General features: G+C 46.9%; 1 protein-coding gene and 1 non-coding gene across 2 annotated transcripts in view; both read right to left on the minus strand.

Annotated features, from left to right (window-relative positions):
- syngap1b (synaptic Ras GTPase activating protein 1b) overlaps window positions 1-22,423 on the minus strand; it is a 73,394-nt gene that overhangs the window by 31,290 nt on the left and 19,681 nt on the right. The window contains exons 3-5 of the mRNA XM_033980704.2: window positions 17,997-18,102; window positions 3,281-3,678; window positions 2,956-3,077 (exon numbers count right to left, since the gene is read on the minus strand). Of these exons, the coding sequence (XP_033836595.1) occupies window positions 2,956-3,077; window positions 3,281-3,678; window positions 17,997-18,102 (626 nt within the window). The remainder of the gene's footprint in view (window positions 1-2,955; window positions 3,078-3,280; window positions 3,679-17,996; window positions 18,103-22,423) is intronic.
- Window positions 1,717-1,818, minus strand: LOC117384520 (U6 spliceosomal RNA). The gene has a single exon (XR_004542507.1). It is a non-coding gene; the product is annotated as a U6 spliceosomal RNA (small nuclear RNA).

The following is a 22,423-nucleotide window of genomic DNA, read 5'->3' on the forward strand; positions in this document are numbered from 1 at the left end:
GGAGAAGGGTGGGTGTGATGATGGTAGGCGTGGGTATTGTGGGGTTGGGAGGGGAGATGGGTGTGGTTGCCGGGTGCGATGGTGTAGTGGTGGAAAGAGCAGGAGAGTGCGTGTGGAAGTGGAAGGAAGAGGGTGGGATGGTGGTGTTAAGTAGTAGGGTGGGTGTAGTGGTAATAGGACGAGTAGGGTGGACGTAGAGTATGGATGGGTGTGGTGTTGGGAAAATTGGATGTGGTGTGTGTGGTGGTGGTGGGAGGATTAGGGGTGAGTTTGGAGGACGCGGGATGGGTGTGGTAACGGGATTGGTACGGTAAAGCGGCAGGTGTGTGGTGGTGTTGGTGGGAGGAGTGGGTATAATGGAGACAGGAGGGGTAATGTGTGTGGTGGTGGGGGACATGTAGGATGGGTGTGGTTGTGGGTGAAGGAGGAGTGGTTGTAGTGGTGGAACAGGGAAGGTAGTAGTATTCAGGTATTGTTAATTGACCCTCAGCTACTGGCCCATCACTGCCACAGTGGAACCCTGTCAGGAGCAGGGGGCAGGGGGCAGTGGGGGACCCTTCTCTGAAACAGGCTATGGAGCAACAGGATGGTTCTATCTACTACTGATAATGGTTCTCCATGGAGCTCATCTGCTCACAAAATTATAGCAAACTGCCCCAGAATATCTGAAGATTGACATACACCAGTCAAAAGATTGGACACACTTTTTAATTATTTCTTCTTTATTTCCATGTTTATTCACACTGTAGTGAACAAACATGTCAATGAAGACATCAAAACTATGTCCACCAGAATGTAATAGACTTACATTTTAAAAAAGCTTAAACATAGCCACTTTTAGCCAGTTTTTATCACTGCTTTGCACTTTTGAAGTGAAAACCATTTCAGGAGACTTTATCAAGAAGCTCACTGAAAAAAAGCCAAGGGTTTGCAAAGCTGCTGACAAAAGCAAAGGGTAACTGCTTTGAAGATTTGAATACAATACATACAAATATTTAGTTGAGTTCACTTTTTTTCTTTGTTACATAATTCCATATATACTTTATCATATATTTCTAAAATGTAGAAAGGAGTAAATATACAGAAAAAAAACAATGAATTGAGGGTCCATTCTTTTGACTTGTATTGGTCCCTGTCTCTGTCCGTTTGGGTCATGAGCCCCACAGGCTCTGGGATCACAGAAGATACTGACTCCTTTCTGTTTGGCATCACTTTTATGGAGCTCAACAGTGAACGCCCAGCCCCTGGGTCCGGAAGTAAATTTCTCATTCATTTTTCCCATAGACCTTCCAAAAAAATCTATAGTAAACATCTGAAAGCTCAGGGTTAGTCAGCTATGTAACTAATGACCACAAGATCTATAATTTAATATAAAATCTATAAATCTATAATTCAAAATGTTTCTGAAGCTTCACCACCAGGTACTTAAAGCATTTCAAACAGGCATCGGTGGTTCAGTGGAAGAATTCTCGCCTGCCACACTGGGTTCGATTCCTGGCCAACGCAACATTCTTAATAGTATGGTAGTGGGTAAGTTTATCTGTTCTCTGCTAACTTCTCAGAAGCAGGATTCAAACTCACACCTTGAGGGGAGACTACAACATGATCACAGGTCCTTAGCCCGCTCGGCCATCCTGACACAGTCTAATCTGTCACTTAGTCTTTCCACGGGACAATGACACAGAAAAACAGGATGGATTCTTCAAGGATTTGCCAGAAAATAAGGAACGTTACATGAATTTGTAAGTCACCGTTGCACATGGGCCATGCTAATCTTCTCTGTATCGATCCAATTTTAGTGTGTATTAGTGAACTAACACAACTCCACATGTTCTGCTAATCCATTCTTTGCTGACTTAGGCAAAATGTATATAATTATGTCTAAAGATCAAGATCAATGTCAGAAGTTTCTCTGTAATGTTCCAAATTTAGTACATATGTTAGCAATCTAACAGAACAATGTATTGTTCCAACAATGTTTAAAAAGCACTACTGAGGCACTGCCCCCTGCTCACGGTGTGTGGAACCTAACATCCTGGACCAAAGAAATCCATGTGTACAGATGAAGATGTGTTTCCTGTGAATATGTCCCGCGTCTCTGTGCACTGTGACGAGGTTGTCAAGTGGTTGAGGTGATGGTTCTAATCTATTTTGCTCAGCACACACAGGGTCAAATCCCATATTTGTCATCACCCTCGCTGTTGCTCCCCTTCCTGATTATGCAGTGTTGACCAGTCTGGGTTCACGTTCAACTTCTTCCTTGCTCTGGCATCTGTGTTGCTGCTCAGTCATCCATGTGCACCTATTCTCAATGGCGTAATGTGACTAGAACAACAATTTTAAGGGCCTTTAATTGTGCTTTTTCGATTTAAAATAACTGCATTATGCATATTAGTTACCACATAGCTCTTAGCCTCCATGATGGAACTGAGTGGAACTTTGAACTCTTAATATTTGAAATTTTCATATGGTCTGTGTGGAAAATAAATGATAAATGTACATCTGGAACAAGAGGGGCTGTCACTGTTGAACCTTATTAGAGACACTAATGACACAGGGGTAGGGGTGCAGAGGGATCCCACTACAGAACACAGGAAGAGGAGGAGGCACGGGACAGGGTGGGGGCAGCAAGCAGAGCCAGACTAGACCTTCTGAAAAAAATAAAAAATTATAAAACGTTTGAAAGCTCAGGGTTAATCAGCTATGTGGTAACTAATGACCACGAAATGTACTTCTGGAACAAGAGGGGTGGTCACCGTTGAGCTCCATTACAGACACTAATGACACGGGGCCCCACTGCACTGTGCTCACCCAGTCCTGACAGGATACTCTGGAGCATTACATCTAACGCTGTGTGTGTTTGTGCTAAAGGTTCCTCTCGGCTCATGCTAGAACTTTGATGGTGAGATCCTGGGGAGACTGCGGACAAGGCAGGTTGGGAGGTGGTGGCCTTACCTCTCCTGGTCGGCACTGCGGAAGCGGGGGAGGATCATGTGGCGAAAGCTGCTGGATCGGTCCAGTTTGGGCTGGCTCTTGGCGCGTTTGATGGAGCCCTTTAGCCTTTTACTGAGGAAGCTCTGAAAGAGGAAAAACCACTGCATGACAAAGCCTTAAGAGTTCTTTTGTGGTAAAGATTATAACATTACATCTGGTGATTGCTTCTAAATGATGGAGCTCCAAGACTCTGGAGAGCAGTTATAGTCTACTGTCACCTCACAATGGCTCTTAAGATCCCATGCACCGCAACTGCTCAAAGTTGCGGGCTCCTGGTGTCACCTACCTCCACAGGTGGTAATGGTGCGATATAGGATCCTCCCAGCTCAGGCCCCAAGCTGTCAGCCGCCCAGTGAGACGCAATGATAGTGGGGGCGGGCGTGTGGGGAAGGCTGAACGACAGGGAGGAGGGCAGGGGCAGCGAGGAGGACGCCCTATGCTGGTACAACCCGGGCGGAGGGGCAACGGACAGTGTCGGGGGGTAGGGGTGCGGAGGGATCCCGCTACAGCGTCGGGAGCCCGGGGCAGAGGAGGGGCCAAAGGACAGGGTGGGGGGCAGCGAGCGGGGCCGGGAGCAGGGGAGGTTACTCACGGATTGTCGGAAGGGTTGAAGAGGGGCAGTGGGAGACACGTCCATGCTGGGCTGCTTCCCTGTGGCGATGCTCTTCCTGCGGGGCCGGTTGTCTGGAACAGAGAGAGACCGGAGGAACGGGTCAGACTGGAGGCACAGGTCAGACTGGAGGCACAGGTCAGACTGGAGGCACGGGTCAAACCAGAAGAACAGGACAGACTGGAGGTACATGTGTGGACTGGAGCTACAGGTCAGACTGGAAGAACAGGTCAGACCTGAGGAAAAGGTCACACTGGAACTACAGGTCAAACTGGATGCACTATTCAGGACTGGAGCTACAGGTTAAACTGGATGTACAGCTCAGGACTGGAGGCACAGGTCAAACCAGAAGAACAGAACGTAGGAACAGGTCAGGACTAGAGCTACAGGTCAGACTAAAGGTACAGGTCAAACCGGAGTTACGGGTCAGACCAGAGGCAAAGGTCACACTGAAACTACAGGTCACACCAGAATTGCAGGTCAAACCGGAGCTACACGTCAGGTCAGACCAGAGGCACAGATCAGACTGGAGTTACAGGTTAGGACCGGAGGCACAAGTCAGACTGGAAGCAAAGGTCAAGCCGGAGCTACAGGTCAGACTGGAGCTACAGGTCAGACTGGAGCTACAGGTCAGACTGGAGCTATCGGTCAGACTGGAGTTACAGGTCAGACTGGAGTTACAGGTTAGACTGGAGTTACAGGTCAGACTGGAGCTACAGGTCAGACTGGAGCTACAGGTCAGACTGGAGCTATCGGTCAGACTGGAGCTATCGGTCAGACTGGAGTTACAGGTCAGACTGGAGTTACAGGTCAGCCTGGAGCTACAGGTCAGACTGGAGCTACAGGTCAGACTGGAGTTACAGGTTAGACTGGAGTTACAGGTCAGACTGGAGCTACAGGTCAGACTGGAGCTACAGGTCAGACTGGAGCTATCGGTCAGACTGGAGCTATCGGTCAGACTGGAGTTACAGGTCAGACTGGAGTTACAGGTCAGCCTGGAGCTACAGGTCAGACTGGAGCTACAGGTCAGACTGGAGTTACAGGTCAGACTGGAGCTACAGGTCAGACTGGAGTTACAGGTCAGACTGGAGTTACAGGTCATGACCAGAGGTACAAGTCAGCCTGGAGCTACAGGTCAGGACCGAATGAACATATTTTCAAACTCATACACAACTCAGTCAGATCAGATCACCTGTGCATGTTTAAATATATAGTAGTATATAATATACAGGCCCATAATGGCTCCTGTGTGCAGCAGTGTCTCCTGTGCTTTTATCGCCACAGGACGCTGTTAAATTGACCTGTCCACATCCACGTCTCCTCCCACACACGCAGCCCACACAAGACACATCACTCACATTTGAATGATCATATTTATCAGTGCAAAAGCTGCAGCGATGTGGTGGGCAATAGAACCTCTGCCAACAACAAAATAACCCGTCTGGCTGGGATCTTATTACAAAATTGCTAACTGTAGTCGCTCTACAAACATTTCCGTTCAAATCGTCGCAGCATGTGCAGGGGACTGAATCTTGATTAATTCTAAATACAATCACAGTATTAGCATAAAATTTAAATGTTTAAGAGCTCGCACACAGCCGGTGATTAGACAGGTGTTCTGCCATCAGCACCGGCGCTGTGTGCAGGACGATACAGCCAGGACCACGCTGCCATGGAAACGCACAAGCACAAGGTGAGTGACAGCTCACTGCTGTGGTCTAGCAGAGGCAGTGTTTAATAGCTTCATTTAGGTTGTGTAAGAGGATTGCATAATAGTGCTTTTAGAAGAAAATGAAGAGCAGCACCGGGGTAATGAAACAGAGACAGGCTCATCTCACGCACCTGTCGAAATAAGTGGATGGTGTCTAAGTCGAATAATCATTTTATTTAGATTCTACGGATTTATATGGGACAACAGCAGAAAGGAGAAGTTAGTGATTAATGCCATTTTTTGGTAAAAGCAGAGTGTAATTCGTCCTGCCAGCTTTTGCCGTAAATGCTCCTAAACTGCACTTTCTTTGTGGTGGCACTTCCAGTTTAAATGGAGAATCTGATATAAAGTAGATTCATCTGTGTAAAACATTTTATGTTTACGTGACCAACAAGTGAACACAGCACTGAATATCTGGAGGCTTTTAAACGTCTCTAGTCCCTATATTATTTACTGTTAAGATCGGCAGCCCTATGCAAAGTAATACAATCCCGATGATGATGGCGGCGCCCACGGCAACTTCCAGAATAAGGTGAATATAAATACATTTCTTCCTAGTACTGTTTCCCAGTCCAAGTGTCTACAGTACACTTAAGTTTATGTACTATTTAGGGAGAACTGCTACTAAACACGTAAGTTTCACCGTCTCATGCACTGATAACTAACCAACCGTTGCATTTGAAAGAAGAAAGAAATCCATCATCAAGTGAAGAAACACACGGCTCTGTTAAGTGTACTTCACCTTTTCAAACCATGTATTAGTTTGTCCTCTGTCATTTCTCCTCACACTGCTCTGATCACACTGCTCGCACGGCATCCAGGGGCCACAATTCAGGAGTTTGCCCGAGAACCAGAACACAGTCTTCTTTAAAGGTCCAATATTACATAAAATTGACTCTTGTGAGCTTTTCGCCATGTTAAAATGTTGTTACCTCCTCAAAAACAACCCCAGACTTGTGTTTTGTTTCATTCACATTTGAGTAACCCTTTATTATAAGTAGCAGTTTGCAGATGGCAGTGATTGACAGGTGGATTAGCCAATCAGGAACATGCACGATCCATTTGTATCAAAACAAATATGGCTGAAAAACATGTGAACAGTGAAGCACTAAACTGAAAGAAATGTCATTTTGTTTGTAAATGATCGATGAACAATGAGCTCCTTTGTTTCACTTGTGTCACTGAAAAAAAATCTGATCTTATTACATGATCATATTTGGTTCTGCTCGAGATGCGACAGAGGGAGTGGTGACCAGACCAGACCGATACCGGGAGATATAATTCTAAATTTGCCAGTCAAGTCAGAAGTAGCCAGTTGGACGAAATATGTACAGCACATATGGATCATAGACTGTACACAGTGGTCCCTCGTTCTAAAAATAACCCGCAATAGGTGAAATCCACGAAGTATCAGCTTTATTTTTTACAATTATTCTTTATGTTTTTGTCTGTAAAACCCCTCACCACACACTTTATACACTTTTCTCACACAGACGTTAACATTTTCTCACATTTCTCTCTCGTTTAAACTCTCTCAAAGTTCAAACCTTCGTAGATTTAAAAAAATAAGTGCACTATTATAGAATGGAATCACGTTATTTTCCTTCTTCTTTATTCCGTAATGGCGCCCCCTACAGCCGCTAACTTTTTCTGCGATGGTTAGCGTCTTCCTCGACCTTTTTGGTGCGACCGCAGGTGTCTTTGTTGGTGCAGAACGTTTCATCGACATTGTGGGTTTTGTCGGGGAGAAAACAAATCGTAAACGTACAGCACTTCAGAGTCACACTGCGATCCGACATTTATGTAAATTTGTCTGAACACATTCTGTACTGTACAGGAGACGCGGCACGGAGGAGACTGATGGACAATGGTCTACAGTTCCTCAGCCAATCAGGACGCAGAACACAATGTGCGTTCATGCGGTGTAAAAAAAGCATGTAAAATTGCGCCAAAAAAAATCTGCGAAAGGTAAACAGCGTTATAGTGAGGGACAACTGTATATAAATGGACATAGCTAGCCTGCTAACCTGCCTCGTTCTAAATAGGAAGTGAACATGGGCATGCTACCGGCTCCATCGACTCCAATTCACCTTCTATTGTATAAAACTGTGTCCCCTCTCTCTATAACTGCTGCTGTCAGACACTTTGGTCTTAAAATGCTCATATTAACCCGCTCTACGTGATCCTGGGGTTTTAATTTCGCTATTGTGTCGTAAATCAACATATGAACATTAATAACAGACACATCAGGCGCCTTCTTTCCCTGAGGTCACTCCCGCTAGCGTTGTCGAAGGAGCGTTACCTTCAACGACCTCGCTCCGGACTGGCTCTTTGGTTGCTATGATACTCGCAGTCGGAATTTCAAATACGCAACTCTGCTCCAAATTCGTCCCTATAACCGCTCTAGCCTCGATGAGCTTCATTTGACTGGAGCCAAACGCCGCGGGTGACGTCACACTCCCTTAGTCCACTTCTCTACACAGTCCGTGGTTTTGTTCAGCGGTACACAGAACATAGATTACCACGGGCACTGAGGAGGAAGAGTTGGGAGCGGATGTCATGCAGCTTGTATCATTATCTTTTGAGTTAAAAGCATAAAACAGAGACAGAGCAGTCCAAAGAGTGAAAGAGTGGTGAGATGGATAAGCGCTGGTGTTTGGGAGAGTGCTCAGAGCAGAGGAAGTGTGTGCATGTGAATGTGCTGCCAGGCTGAGCACCGAGTGTGGGCGCAGCGGCAGCACCCAGAGAAAGAGGCGGTCAAACGGGTGGGCGGAGAGGAGGGAGAGAGAGGAGAGGAGAGGAGGGGAGGGGAGGGGGAGGGAGAGAGGAGAGGAGGGGAGGGAGAGAGGAGAGGAGAGGAGAGGAGAGGAGAGAGAGGAGAGGAGGAGAGGAGAGAGGAGAGGAGGGGAGGGGGAGAGGGGTTAGAGAGGAGAGGGGTTAGAGAGAAGAGGGGAGGGAGAGAAGAGGAGAGGAGAGAGAAGAGGGGAGGGAGAGAGGAGGGGAGGGAGAGAAGAGGGGAGGGAGAGAAGAGGGGAGAGAGAGAAGAGGAGGGAGAGGAGAGGAGGGGAGGGAGAGAGGAGAGGAGGGAGCGAGGAGAGGAGCGAGAGGGTGAGGAGGGAGAGAAGCGAAGAGGAGAGAGGAGAGGAAGGACAGGAGGGGAGGGAGAGGACAGAAGAGGAGGGAGAGAGTGAGGACGGAAGTGGTAGAGGAGAGGAGGGAGAGGAGCGAAGAGGAGGGAGCGAGGACAGGAAGGAGAGGGTGAGGAGAGCAGAGGAGGGAGGTGGTAGAGGAGAGGAGGGAGAGGACAGAAGAGGAGGGAGAGAGGGAGGAGGGAAGTCGTAGAGAAGAGGAGGGAGAGGAGCGAAGAGGAGGGGGCGGGGACAGGAAGAAGAGGGTGAGAAGTGAAGAGAAGAGGAGGGAGAAAGGGAGGAGGAAAGTGGTAGAAGAGAGGAGTGAGAGGAGCGAAGAGCAGGGAGCGAGGACAGGAAGGAGGGACTGAGGACATGAAGGAGAGGGTGAGGAGAGGAAAGAGGAGAGAAAGGGAGGGAGTGAGGGTGAGGAGAGAAGAAGAGGGAGAAAGGAGAGGAAGGAGAGGGTAAGGAGTGAAGGGAAATCGGAGGAGGGAGAGTGGAGAGAAAAGGTGATGGGGTGGATGGGGGAGGATGGGGGGAGAGAGGGGAGAGAGGAGGGACAGAGGAGGATGGGGGAGATAAGAGCTGAGGTGAAATGGAGAGAGGAGTGGCGATGTTGGAGTGTTGAGGAAAGGAAAGAAGGGCAGAGAATGTAAGAAAATGGGAGAGGGGGAGCAAAGCCAAGAGAAGCCAAGTGAAAGAGAGAAAGTTGAGGGAGAGAAAGATGAGAAAAGAGAGAAGAATGGAAAGAGAGACACAGGGAGGAAGAGCACTGTGGAACGTAAGAGAGGGAAAGAGAAACAGTGGGAAGAGGAAAGAGAAACAAGGAGATGAGATAAAGCAAGAGGAGAGAGAAGGACAACAAAGGAGCAGAGGGAGAGATGGACAGATGAGAGAAGAGATAGGAAGACAGGAGAGAGAGAGCAGGGGCAGTACAGTGAGTAGGAGGCTGCTGAGGAGAGGTAGAGTGTGTGTGTGTGCACGCGTGTTGTTTGTGTGTGTGTATGTGTATGTGTGTGTGCGTGCATGGGTGTGTTTTGTGTGTGTGCAGAGTCTATGTGTGCGTTCGTGTGTGAGGGCATGCATGTGTTTTTGTGTGTGTATCTGTGCGCGTGCATGTGTGTGTTTATCTTTGTGTGTGTGTTTGTGTGCATGTGTGTGGGGTGTTAGTGGCACTCTACAGTGCCTCTGCCTGCAGCTCCTCTGTCACAGCAGTGCTGTTGTTGTTCTTCCTCCAGACTCAGGACATAATACAGTACTGTGTGAAGGATGAGTACTTCTGAGTACTTCTGAGTACTTCTTACATTTAGCCTGTGAGTGTCTGGAGGACCTCAGACATGTGTGGCCTCTGTTTCCAGCTGTGCATCCTAAAGCTGTAGTCCATTAGTCCATTAGTCCTTTAGTCAATTAATCTCTGTTGACCAAAATGTATAACATTTTATTTTGAATATAAGGATTTATATGGGACAACAGACTGGAGAAGTGAGGAAGTTGTTTTTGTTTTTTTGTTTTTTTTTGTAATGGCAGATTAAACTCATGATTCACAAATCAAGATATCTTTATATAAATACACTGTTTCCTATTTTTTTTCTTTCTGTATAGTAGTTTTTCCATGAACTCTCGTGCAGGTGTAGTCTTGTGAGTGCAGTTTGGGTCAGGTACATACAGATATGTCATAGTTGTGAGAGCTTTTGCCACGCCCCCTTTTTAGTCGGGGGGTAATCGATCTGCAGGACATGTCTTTAGTCAACCAAGAATTTCTTTAATCGACTAGAGCCCTAATGCGTACACCAGCCACCCCCTGTTCTCCTACATGGGCTGTACACAGACCTGAGGAGCACCTCAAGCATCAGCTTCTCCTTTTCCTGCTGCGCCTCCTGCTCAAAGTAGAGATCGATTTTGAATCTGAATGAGTGGCTGAGATGTGAGGGAAATTGCTGTACCAAACAGATGTCCATCAGGCTAAAGCTCACAGTGGGTCTGTTTTTGATCAGACAGTAGTGAGCAGTGTGAGGAAACAGAGGCCTCATGCTCCAGTCCTGATGACATCTGTCCTGGTCCTGACAGGTGCAGCTCTTCCTCCTTTACTCCTGCTTTAGTCGTATTAGGTTAAACTTTTGTGTTCTGTGGTCCTGTGAGAGGTTTGAAACCAGAGAACCCTCCTACTGTGGTGTTTCTGCCTCTCAAACCAATCACCTGACAAGTCTGCATTTTAACGACAAAAATAACTGTTAACTCAACTTAATTTTTCATTGAAATCTTTTATTTATGCAAACCTCGAGAAAAGTAGACACCTGTGGACAATGTGAGGAGAGAATGCAGTAAAACATGTGGGTCCTGTTTGTAAAGTGAACGCAACAAGGGTTAGCATTAGCCTCCAAATGTGCACAGAAACTTAAATAGCACGGCCCAGCAGCATGGTCCAGCAGCATGGTCCAGCAGCATGGTCCAAGCATGGTCCAAGCATGGTCCAAGCATGGTTCAGCAGCATGGTCCAGCAGCATGGTCCAGCAGCATGGTCCAGCAGCATGGTCCAAGCATGGTCCAGCAGCATGGTCCAGCAGCATGGTCCAGCAGCATGGTCCGAGCATGGTCCGAGCATGGTCCAGCAGCATGGTCCAGCAGCATGGTCCAAGCATGGTCCAGCAGCATGGTCCAAGCATGGTCCAGCAGCATGGTCTGAGCATGGTCCAGCAGCATGGTCTGAGCATGGTCCAGCAGCATGGTCCATGCAGCACGGTTCATGCAGCATGGTCCAGCAGCATGGTCCAGCAGCACGGTCCAGCAGCATGGTCCAAGCATGGCTCATGCGGCATGGTCCGAGCATAGTCCAGCAGTTGGTCTGGCAGCATGTTGTTGTGATTACATTTATGGTGAAGTGTAAAGAAGCTGTTTTAATAATAATAATAATAATAATAATACATTTTATGCCCATTTCAGGGCAGTTCTGTCTGGTGAGCTGGGACAACCAAATATGCTGTTTCTGCCAAAAAGCTGAACCATGTGGGTGAATGATCCAAAGCAGATTTTACATAATGCCTTTGTCTGCTCTGTAATTCTAATCTATGACATCAGTCACTCATTATGTTACATTTTAAATCACAATAATTATCTAAAACAACTTAACAAAAGACACAGGTCCACTGACTTCTGTGTTAGAGAACTACATGCTGTGAGCCACAGATTTTTTTTTTCCATTTGTATCAAATTGATTACACAATGATGTGCATCACTGTTTTTTGGAGAAAGAAGTGGGCGTGTACCGGTGGAGGTGAAAACAGGGGTCAATCGGAGCAATGACGTCTTGAACACAGCAGAATAAAGAATACTCAAACATGGATGAATCATTCTAAATACAACTTCAGAGGGTCAATGAGAAGGAAACAACTATAATATGGTTAAAAGCTTTGAAAAATCCATGTTGCATAATAGGCCTGTTTTAACTCAGACATGGAGAGCAGACAGGTGCAGACACAAGCATGTCCTACCTGGGCCAGGGCCAAGCCGGGTCCTGTCCAGCCGCCTCGACAAAGTGTCTCTGTACATCAGGCTCATGTCTGTAAATCCAACACAAACTGGAGATGTGCTCAGTGTCTTCGGGATTCCTCAGCGTCCCCACAGTGTAGGACAGGTGAGTCCACAGGGGGGCAGCACCACGCCCACACCGCTAGCCCCAAACGTGAACGCCCAGAAGGCACACGACTACAGGCACTAGAGGCTGTACGGGGATGGACAAACTCAGGTTTAGACTACCGTGCACCTGTGGGTTGAGTGTTTGCCCGCCAACTAGAGGTAGCCAGTTCAAACCTCGCTCGACAACATACTTAACAAGACACTGCCCACTCCAGTCACAGTAGCGTGGGTGGTTTTGTCTGGATAGGCATCTGGCGTAAACCCTGCCAAACCAATGTATGACCGGTTCGCTATGGCAGCCCCGACTAAAAGAGTTTGACCTAAAGATTTGAGAAACACCAGTCCACAACAACTTTTGAATGTGAATATATAAAATGAAATGATTTAACTCTACAAATACTAATAAGATAAGGCTAAGAATTCCACGTTTACTCCAACAACCTCAATGTGCCAGAGCCGGGAGCACGTGAAGACCAACTGACAGCGTTAAGTAGGACATGGAGCTCCGGCGTTCCCACCCGGAAAGCCAGCGGTGCTCGGGCTGCCCCCCTCCTCCCCCTCCTCCTCTTCCTGGGCTGTCCCGTCTCCGTGCGCCCCTCCTGCTGCCCCCGGCCCCCCTTCCCTTCACCCGCTTCTCCCCCGCTGCCCCTCTCTGGACTTCTCAGGTCACCCGCGGCACGTCCAAGGGCTCCGTGGTGCATGTTTCACCCCCGGCGACGCATCCGGTCCCGCTGTCACGAGTCCGGGCCCGACGGTCAGGTTTGGAGAAGACGCCAAAATGGACGGGCGGTGTTGCGATCGAGCACGCGCATCTCCCCATCCAACGGTCACATCGCTTAGTCCATGAGAGAGGGAGATATTAAGATGCACGATCTGGTTTTGTTAAAAGGAGTGAAGAAAGTAAGAATCCATACATCCAAAAAGTTGAACCTCCAAGTCTCCTTCAACCAACCAACGTGAAAAATGAACTTGAGTTTGGAGTCTTCAGCTGACGTCACTTCGCATCACCACATAAGTTCGCTCTCTGATCTCAAGGCTCACTGCTGCAACCTATTTCCAATCTAAAATGTTCATACTGCAAAATCCAAATCAAAAACCAAATCTATTTATCTGAAAGTGATATCGTTCCTCTTTAAAGTGTGCACATGAGGCGTTCTGCGGTCATGGTTGGACTTACTGCAGTAACTCCCCTCTCTCTCTCTTTCTCTACTCTCTTCTTCCTCTCTCTCTCTCACCTCACCACACTGCCAGGGGGAGGGGCTTGTTGCTACGGCCCCGCCCCTTCCGCTAACATCCACATGGCCCGAGCTGACGGTGGCCGCTATATTGAACTGTTCAGCCGGAGGAAGGAAAGAGTCTACACGCAGCGTCTCTGGAACGTTGTAGACTTCATGCTATCGGGTGAGATGGAAGCATGGATGCGCTCGGAAGTGGCGGCGGAGTGCGCGGAGAGCAGTTTCCATGGCGACGGTGGGCTTGAGAGAACTTTTTCAGGCATCACTCAGAGACGTGGCTCTTTGTGCTGAGAATGTCTTCACTGAAGGCGCTAAAGCATAAAACACCGAGGATCTCACATATACACACACTGTTAACTGTGTCCTCACTGCCCCCCTACGTCCTCTGTCCCAACCCCGATCTGTCCCCTGTCCATTCTGGAGTCTACACCCCTCTCTTGTCCCTTTCAAGTCTTCTGTCCTGTCTTATTTCAATTATTTCCTCCCCCTTATCACAAACCCCACGTCATGTCCATTCTTCTGTCCATTCTCCCTCGCCTGTCCTCTGTCTCTCTCCCCTATCGTCTGTCCCCTCTCCCCCTCTCCTTTTGCCTGTCACCTCTCCTGTCCTCCCTTCTGTCCCCTCTACTGTCCCATATCCTCTCTCAGTTCCCTGTCCTCTGTCCTGCAACCTGTCATCTCACCTGTACCCCCTCTCGTGTCCCCTGTTCTCTCTACTGTCGCCTCTACCCCCTCTCCCGTCCCGTCTCCTGTCCTCTCTCCTGTCCTCTTTCCGCTCTCCTGTCCCCTGTCCTCCCTTCTGTCCCCTCTACTGTCCCATGTCCTCTCTCCGTTCCCTGTCCTCTGTCCTGCAACCTGTCATCTCACCTGTACCCCCTCTCGTGTCCCCTGTCCTCTCTCCTGTCCCCTCTCCTATCCCGTCTCCTGTCCCCTGTCCTCTTGTCCTCTCTCTTACCCCCTCTCCTGTCCCCTCCCCTGTCCTCTCCCTTCTCCTGTCCCCTCCCTTGCCTGTCCTCTTGTCCTGCTCCTGGCTGTAGCGTCGTCATGTCTATGTTCTGTGTAATTATTTCCATGGTTACGGGCCGTCATTACAGCAGCTGCATTGTGCGTAGAGTCTTCCCACTCTCTGGCGTCCCTGTGCTTTCTCCTCTCTGTTCAGAATCTGTGTCTATTCAGAGGAAACATGTCTTTATGCTGTTTTGTCCTCAGCATAATGACAGAAATAGTGATCAGATGTAAGAATGAGAAGGACGAGGAGGAGCTGGGGTATGAGAAGTTAAAGTTGCGGAGTACCTGATTGAAGTATGTATTTTAAGAAGCCAAATTGCACTTGTGTCTGCTACGTATATAGTTATAATCTCTGAAACACGTGAATCATTATGTTATAATTTGGATAAATATAAATATTCATCTAAGGTGATTTTCACACATGTCAGTGGCTCCATGGACCGACCCCAGTGCAAACTAGACTTAGTTCTGTTTACTTCACTTTTGGGTCGGCCTCGTTCACACAAACTGCGCATCATTCACCCCAAACATCATGAGCCACATGAGAGTCCATCAGCTGATCAAAGAACTTATTCCTATGACAACGAGCTTCAAGAGGACAGAGCCCCGAGAATACACACACGCTCAGTGGTGGTCTTTTCTTTCACCTCACCTCTGGACTGTACGCTGAGGAGACGTGATGGTGGAGGAGAAAATGCTTTTGGAACGACACACAGACAGACCCAGGCTCACCTGCGCAGACAGAGGCAGGAGGGGACTAGTCTCCTTCTGAAGACTGATATTAAGTTGTTTCAAAATTGCCTCGTCAGAGAAATATACCAAACATTTTTTTGCCCAATTCCAGGCACTTTTTCTGTCACAGTGGACCGCTCAGGTTGGCCCAAGTTCGGCTGTGTTCACACTGCACTCACCCCGCTCCAGAGGGTGAGTGGAGCCTCTCCGAGACCTCCTGTTTGAAGCACTCTTGGACCAGCCGTTTACTGTGATCCAAAATGCGACTACTGGGTTCACACCAGGCTAAGCACTGCTCTCTTTTATATCGTCCTGACGAGTGGCAGTGTGAAAACGACATAAAAGGACTTAATAAAAGACACAAGTCTGCTAATGTCCCGAGACTTCCTCCTGTGGATAACTGCACATCACACTAGCGAATAGTGGATCTTTTTTCATTTGTACCAAAATGACTACGCAACACTGCCAAACCCTACACCTAACACGGTTAATAAAATAAAATTGTAGAAAGAAGTACAGAGCAGTCGCCCTGTACCGGTGGCGATGATAACGGCGGTTGATTGGCAAAAAGGCGTCTTAAAAAAAAAGCGATTAAAGATTGTTCAAACATGAATCACTCCAAATACAACACCGGTGAGTAAATGAGAATGGAAACAACTATAACATGGTTGAAAGCTCTGAAGTCCATTTTGCAGAACAGGTCTGATTTAAATCTTGTTCTTCTCTCTCACATTGCTCTTACTCACATGTAGAGCAGCTATTTCAGATGGAAAGGTAAATCAGGGTGGACACCAGTGCACAGAAAATCGTCTCTCATCCCAAAGTAACTCACATGGCTCTTATCTAAAAAGTTCTAATGACAGAAGATAGTGTGTCGGGCTAACGGCCTGATTTGGTCATGTCGACATTTGCAATACACTTTCTGGGGGAAATATATTCATTTGCGAGAAAATGTTGCGCACTGAAGCTTTAAGTCTCATACAAGTCAATAATTATTTGTTTCACACTTGCATGAAGGACAGAGACTCCACACAGTCGCCAGTTTCAGGACAGATTTGGTACAAGCAAAGTATAAATAAACTGGTATAAATTGTAACACTAAAATGTTTTATTTTAGTGTTACAATTTTAGTGATTCCACATCACTGACACCAAACACAAACAGTGAAATCCTCACCACCAGCTTTATTAAATCAAAATTTATGAATGAAAAGCTAATAGAGCATAAACAGACAAATAAAAAGACAACCAACCACACACACACAACACAGTCATACTAACCAAAGTGGTGGAAGTGTCTTGCCTAAGGACACAATGACAGAGCTTGGACATGCCACGGGTCATCACCAGAATAATTTTTGATCATTTTCAGCCCTAGATTTGAACTTTCAAGCTACAGCTATTGTTTTAGCCTCATTTAAACGGCTCCACTCCTCAGTGCATCAGCTGAGACTGAACAAAGGTAAAGCACACATATTCAAAAATAAATCAACGACTTAAGGTTATTCTGGAGTACTGAAGAGTAAATCATTTTGCAGTGAGGATAAAAATAGCTGTTACTTGATGACATCATAAGGTGGAACATTTTTGCCCACAAATGCAGGATTACTCAAACATGTGTGAATGAAAATACACAAATCCAGGTATGATTTTGAGGAAAAACAGCATCATGATGGGGATAAAAGTGTCATGAGTCAACACTGCGTAATATAGGGGCTTTAAATAGGTTTGATCTGGTCTTATACAACTCTATGCTGTCTTATCTGCCTCTATATCGTCTTACACAGCTCTATATTGTCTTATGTAGCTTTATTTTGTCTTATACAGCCCTATTTTATTTTATACGGCTGTCTGTTGTCTTATACAGCCCTATGTTGTCTTATACGGCTCTATGTTGTCTTATACGGCTCTATGTTGTCTTATACGGCTCTATGTTGTCTTATACGGCTCTATGTTGTCTTATACGGCTCTATGTTGTCTTATACGGCTCTATGTTGTCTTATACGGCTCTATGTTGTCTTATACGGCTCTATGTTGCATTATACGGCTCTATGTTGTCTTAGCACGGCTCATATTGTCTTTAGACTTTTGACAGTGAAAAGCTGCGTAGACAGTTATATCACAGCGGCCCACGGACTCGTCAGTCAGAGGTCTGTGGAGTTACATAATCAGCACATTCACATCAGCTCAGAACACTCCCAATAAGGACAGGAGCAGAATCAGGAGAGGAGTAGGATCAGGACAGGAGTAGGATCAGGACAGGAGTAGGATCAGGGTAGGAGCAGAATCAGGAGAGGAGTAGGATCAGGACAGGAGTAGGATCAAGACAGGAGTAGGATCAGGACAGGAGTAGGATCAGGGTAGGGGAGAAATCAGGACAGGAGTAGGATGACAGAAGCAGAATCAGGATAGAGACGGAATCAGGACAGGAGCAACGAGCAGAATGACCCACAGTCAGATTTTTTTTTAATAATTGCAAGTAAATATAGATAAGAGGGAAGGGGGTAGATGAAATCAGAAATGTTTTGAGCACAAGAACCTCAACTGCAGTTTAACAGAGGATTACTAAAACATGCAAGAATTAAAATACAACTTGAAGTACATTTATGATGAGGGGACACCATAGTAACAAGGTTACAAGCTCATAAAAGTAGTTTTGTATAATATGTCCCTTTAAAAACATGAGTAAATAAACTCTACTGTAGGGCGTTTGTGCAGTAATACTGATGCTGTGCTAAAAGTAAATGTCACACGTGACAGGAGTATACTAGCACATGGGTAATACGTGTACCACAAAGCTAACACATAAATGAGCCCTGTGCAGTGACAGTGGTTCAGTGTCTTATATCTTCTAACAGCTCTATGTGTTTTAAGTGTGACCTTTAGACTAAAATGTTAATAGTGGAGAAGCACATGCTCAGGCCGAGCCCACAGGAGACTCACCCATCTCGGGGTGGGGGCGTCCCTCCACTGGAACGCTCACGGTCCTGCGCAGCAGCTTGTTCCTGTGCGTCTCCGAGCGCCGCTCCCGCATCAGGAGCGGGTGAACCTGAGGGACAGGACATGGTCAGGGTCCATCACATCTCTATGGGACTGTCCTGATAACACATACACTCTACACTGTGCTGCATTTCACTTAAGTACAACAGAGATATAAACACTTCACACACTGTAGTTATGAGCATTCACGTCCTGCATTATCGATTACTCTGAGCTGAGATGAAGCTCAGGGTTATTCACAAATACAAGTCCACAAACACTGAGCTGGAGGAGTCGGTGCAGCTTTGCAGGGAAAGAGTCTCCAACCACAGCCATTAAACTTGGAAATAACCCAGAAATAATGAAGGGTTAAAGATGCACTATGTAGATTGTCTCCATGGGGATGTTACAGCTTTGCCTGGGATGTTCCAAAGTATGGCTTTAAGCTTATATATCTCCATGTAGATGAGCAGAGATGCCAGATCTGTGGGGATGCAATTAAATGAAAATACCTGCAAGTATAATGCTATACTGTGGAACATGTGACTAAAAGTGACAGAAGCTTTATGTTGACAATATGAAATTATTTACTTATGGTTTTTTTTTCAGTTTTTGTGGTTTATTCTAAAACTACAGTACAGTTAGATAAAAAGGCAGAAATTTGACTTGAATAAACTGATGATGAATAATGATTAACACTAAAAGTGTAATGCCAGAGCTCTAAGAAAAGAGGGAGAGAGAGGGAGAGCGGCCTGAACAGGAGACTGCGAGGTGAGTGACAGGCTTGAATATGTATGCGCTGTCTGTCGCCATGGTGACGCCTCATTTTACATTCTGATTGGTTCAATTAGACATGGCTATTCTCTAATTAGCCGGATGTTTAACCAGGCACCACAGGTCTAAGATCAGGTACAGAGTGCCACTCATCGCCCCAGGACAGACAGGCACAGACCACTCTGCTCCGCATGAGCTCACTCCCCTACATGCCCCCCCACCAAGACCCCCACACACGCCCCACACACGCTCCACACCCCCCCCCACACGCCCATCACACGGCCCCCACATACACCCACACACGCCCCACACACGTCCACCACACGCCTCCCACATACCCACCACAAACCAACTACACGTCCCGTCCACCTGCCCCTCACACACATCCCACATACTCTCCACATGCCCTCCACCGGTCCCCCCCCCCCACACACACACACGCCCCCCCACACATCCACTTCATGCCCCCCACATGCCCTCACTGACAGCGTGTTACGCCCTTTTCCAACCTAGTTCCTCCTTCTTTTTGATCCCCTCTTCCACTAAACTCTTGGTGAGTGTCCTTCACAGGTGAGTGGAGGTTCTTTCTTTAGAGCTGTAGCTTTGGAACGTGCTCCTCTCACTCGTGCGTAAGAGACACACCTCTTTACCCTGAAAGTACAGCCCACAGTCACCAATATCAAAGTTCCATATTAAATTCATTATTTTAACCACAGGGGGACTTCAGTTTGTAACATGGGGCAAACTTATTATTTATAAAAGTAAGGTGTTTTCCTGCACAATAAAGATATATTTCACAACTATTTTTCTTTCATTTACAAAGTCCAAATGGCACTATGTTACATATGTGTTATGTATCTCCATAGACATCTTCTACGTCTGACTCCTCTCTGCTGTTACACACACCTGTGAAGTCAGATCCGATGCTGACTCGGTGTGAAGGAGCTGATAAGCCACTTCTCATCGCTGCTCATCCGTTTGGAAAAGCACTTAATGTAGCGGCTCCTTCTCAGGAACGTGCAAAATGAGGATTAGTGCATAGGAAAAGAAGGTTTGGAAAAGGGCCAGTGTTCCACTCACAAGACCTCAGCTACTCTGCTCCATTGAAAAGCTTGAGAACACTGTCCTCTGCTGGATTGGAAATGTACACGCACATGAAGTGGAGTTGAGCTCAGGCAACAGCTCAGGGTTAGTGCTAGATAGTCCACCATGCCATAACCATAGGTAAGCTATTGAATTTAAATGTGACCTAACTGTCCTCTGATAAACATGTTCAAATTAAATATATCTCATACAATTTTAATGCTGATTTATTCTTAGTTACAAAAACATTGGACATGATGTACAAGTTTTTTATGTTATAATTTAGTGTTTTGGTTTTCAAGACGATTATCCATTCAGAAAGCAGAATGAGCCTCACATGAGTTGTGAGTTTCAAAGCTGAAATATAGATGGTTTAAACCTAAAATGCCTCTCTTTGATCTGAATGGTCACTAACTAAACCCCAGCACCTGCGGCCAGTTATGATACAGTGCTAGTGCAGCTCAGTGAGTGAATTTTGAAGGTTCTGAACTTTCACACGAGGCCTGTCTATATACTGACAGAAAAACCTGAATGTTAGAGGTAACTCCATCACTAGCATCTAACAACCATGTGATAAACAAGGGCCAAAGCTTGTCTACTAGCTCTGATGATCATGGTGATGGATGTAGGGGATAGTTGAAGCTGATGGATGTAGGTGATGGCTGTAAGTGATGGTGACAGTCGTGGGTGATGGTTGTAGGTGATGGGTGGTGAAGGTTGTAGGTGACAGAGGTGGTGAAGATTGTAGGTGATGTTATGGGTCACAGAGGTGTTGATGGCTGTAGGCAAAGGTTGTAGGTGATGGGTGGTGACAGTCGTCGGTGATGGTTGTAAGTGATGGTGGTGAAGGTTGTGGGTGATAGAGGTATTGATGGGTGTAAGTTATTGTAAGTGAAGGGTAGTGATAGTCAAAGATGATGGTTGTAGGTGATGAGTGGAGATGGTTGTAGGCAATTGTTGTAGGTGATGGTTGTAGGTGATGGGTGGTGATGGCTGTAGGTGATGGGTGGTGATGGCTGTAGGTGATGGGTGGTGATGGCTGTAGGTGATGGTTGTAGGCGATGGTTGCAGGCGATGGTTGTAGGCAGTGGTTTAGGCGATGGTTGTAGGTGATGGTTGCAGGCGATGGTTGTAGGTGATGGTCGTAGATGATGGTGGTAGGTGACGGTTGCAGGCAATGGTTGTAGGTGATGTTGTAGGCAGTGGTTTAGGCAATGGTTGTAGGTGATGGTCGTAGATGATGGTTTAGGTGATGGTTGAAGGGCACTGTTCCCTTTAAGCTGCGCGCGTGCGCAATTGCGCACTGCTGACACGGTCTCCGCGCACAGAAAATCTGTGCTGCGCACAAAAAAAATCGAACCGGAATTGAAAATAAAATAAACACACAACAATTCATTCTGCGCTATTTTTCAGTGTGAGTCAGTGAGTGTGGCCGGGGACGAGCTGCTCCAGACAATTATGTGATTCACAGACGTATTTGCGCAGCTTATCCACGTCATTGAGGCTCCTCATGTCCCGCTCCCAGAGGTTTAGCCGATGTGGCCGATGTGGAGTGAAGACTCGCTAATGATGCTAATGATGCTAATGATGCTAAGTGTTTAACCCCTTAACGTTCCGACGGCCCGCCCTCGGGCGCACTGTTACGCACCGTTTTGTAGCAGTTTTGCGTTTTAAACATGACGAAACGGACAAAACAAAGGAAGTACGCGACCGAGGACACTGTGGATGTTTGTACAAGTTAAACTAGAGGCATCTCGGACCCGGAGCGGTTCGTGGAACCGAGTGAAGATCTCATGATGGACTCAGGAGCAGAGGACCTTATGTGCTGATGGACTGGATGCTGTTCCTGATCGGTAAGTGTGGTTTATTCTGGTATTGACTTAATTGTGAGTCAAATATATCATGCGTAATCATTAGCGTTAGCTAATGCCAAACTGCGCCCCCCCCCCCCCGACCACAACCAATCATCACGCACACACCTGTTAAACCTTTCCTGCTTCGCGTCCCCTGACCGTGGTCGGGAGACACAGGGGAGAGCCGTCCTCTCCAGGGCCGAAGGGTCGCTCGTCCTTCGGGGTTTAACCCCCAGTTCTTTACCTTGTTGTTTGGAGTGTGGTGCGAGTTGAAAGACCACTCCAGTCTACTGCTCAAGAGTTGGCTGCTTTATTAGCTCTGCTGCACCGTTAATACACATCAGTTGCACCGTCTTGTCCCCAGGACCACTCTAGACTCACACACATCTCGCTTCTTCGCGGGTTGAACCAAAACTATATGCGCCACATGCACGCGCACGCCACCTCTCACTCACGCTCACGCACCACATTGAGCTAAAGCACATAAAAGCCTGACACACATCGCACAACACACCACTTGGGCGAAGTGATCGGGACTCGATCCTCCAACCTTCGGCTCAAAACCACTGAGCCACTGTCACAGAGTGACCGTCACACTGTACAATCATGTACAGTGTGTTCTTAGTTTTCCAGTGTGTGTTTGTTCACTGTTTGCAGTGTGTGATTTGTAAATATTTTGAC

The sequence above is a fragment of the Periophthalmus magnuspinnatus genome, chromosome 16 (assembly GCF_009829125.3).
Source record: "Periophthalmus magnuspinnatus isolate fPerMag1 chromosome 16, fPerMag1.2.pri, whole genome shotgun sequence".
NCBI classification, from domain to species: Eukaryota; Metazoa; Chordata; class Actinopteri; order Gobiiformes; family Gobiidae; genus Periophthalmus; species Periophthalmus magnuspinnatus.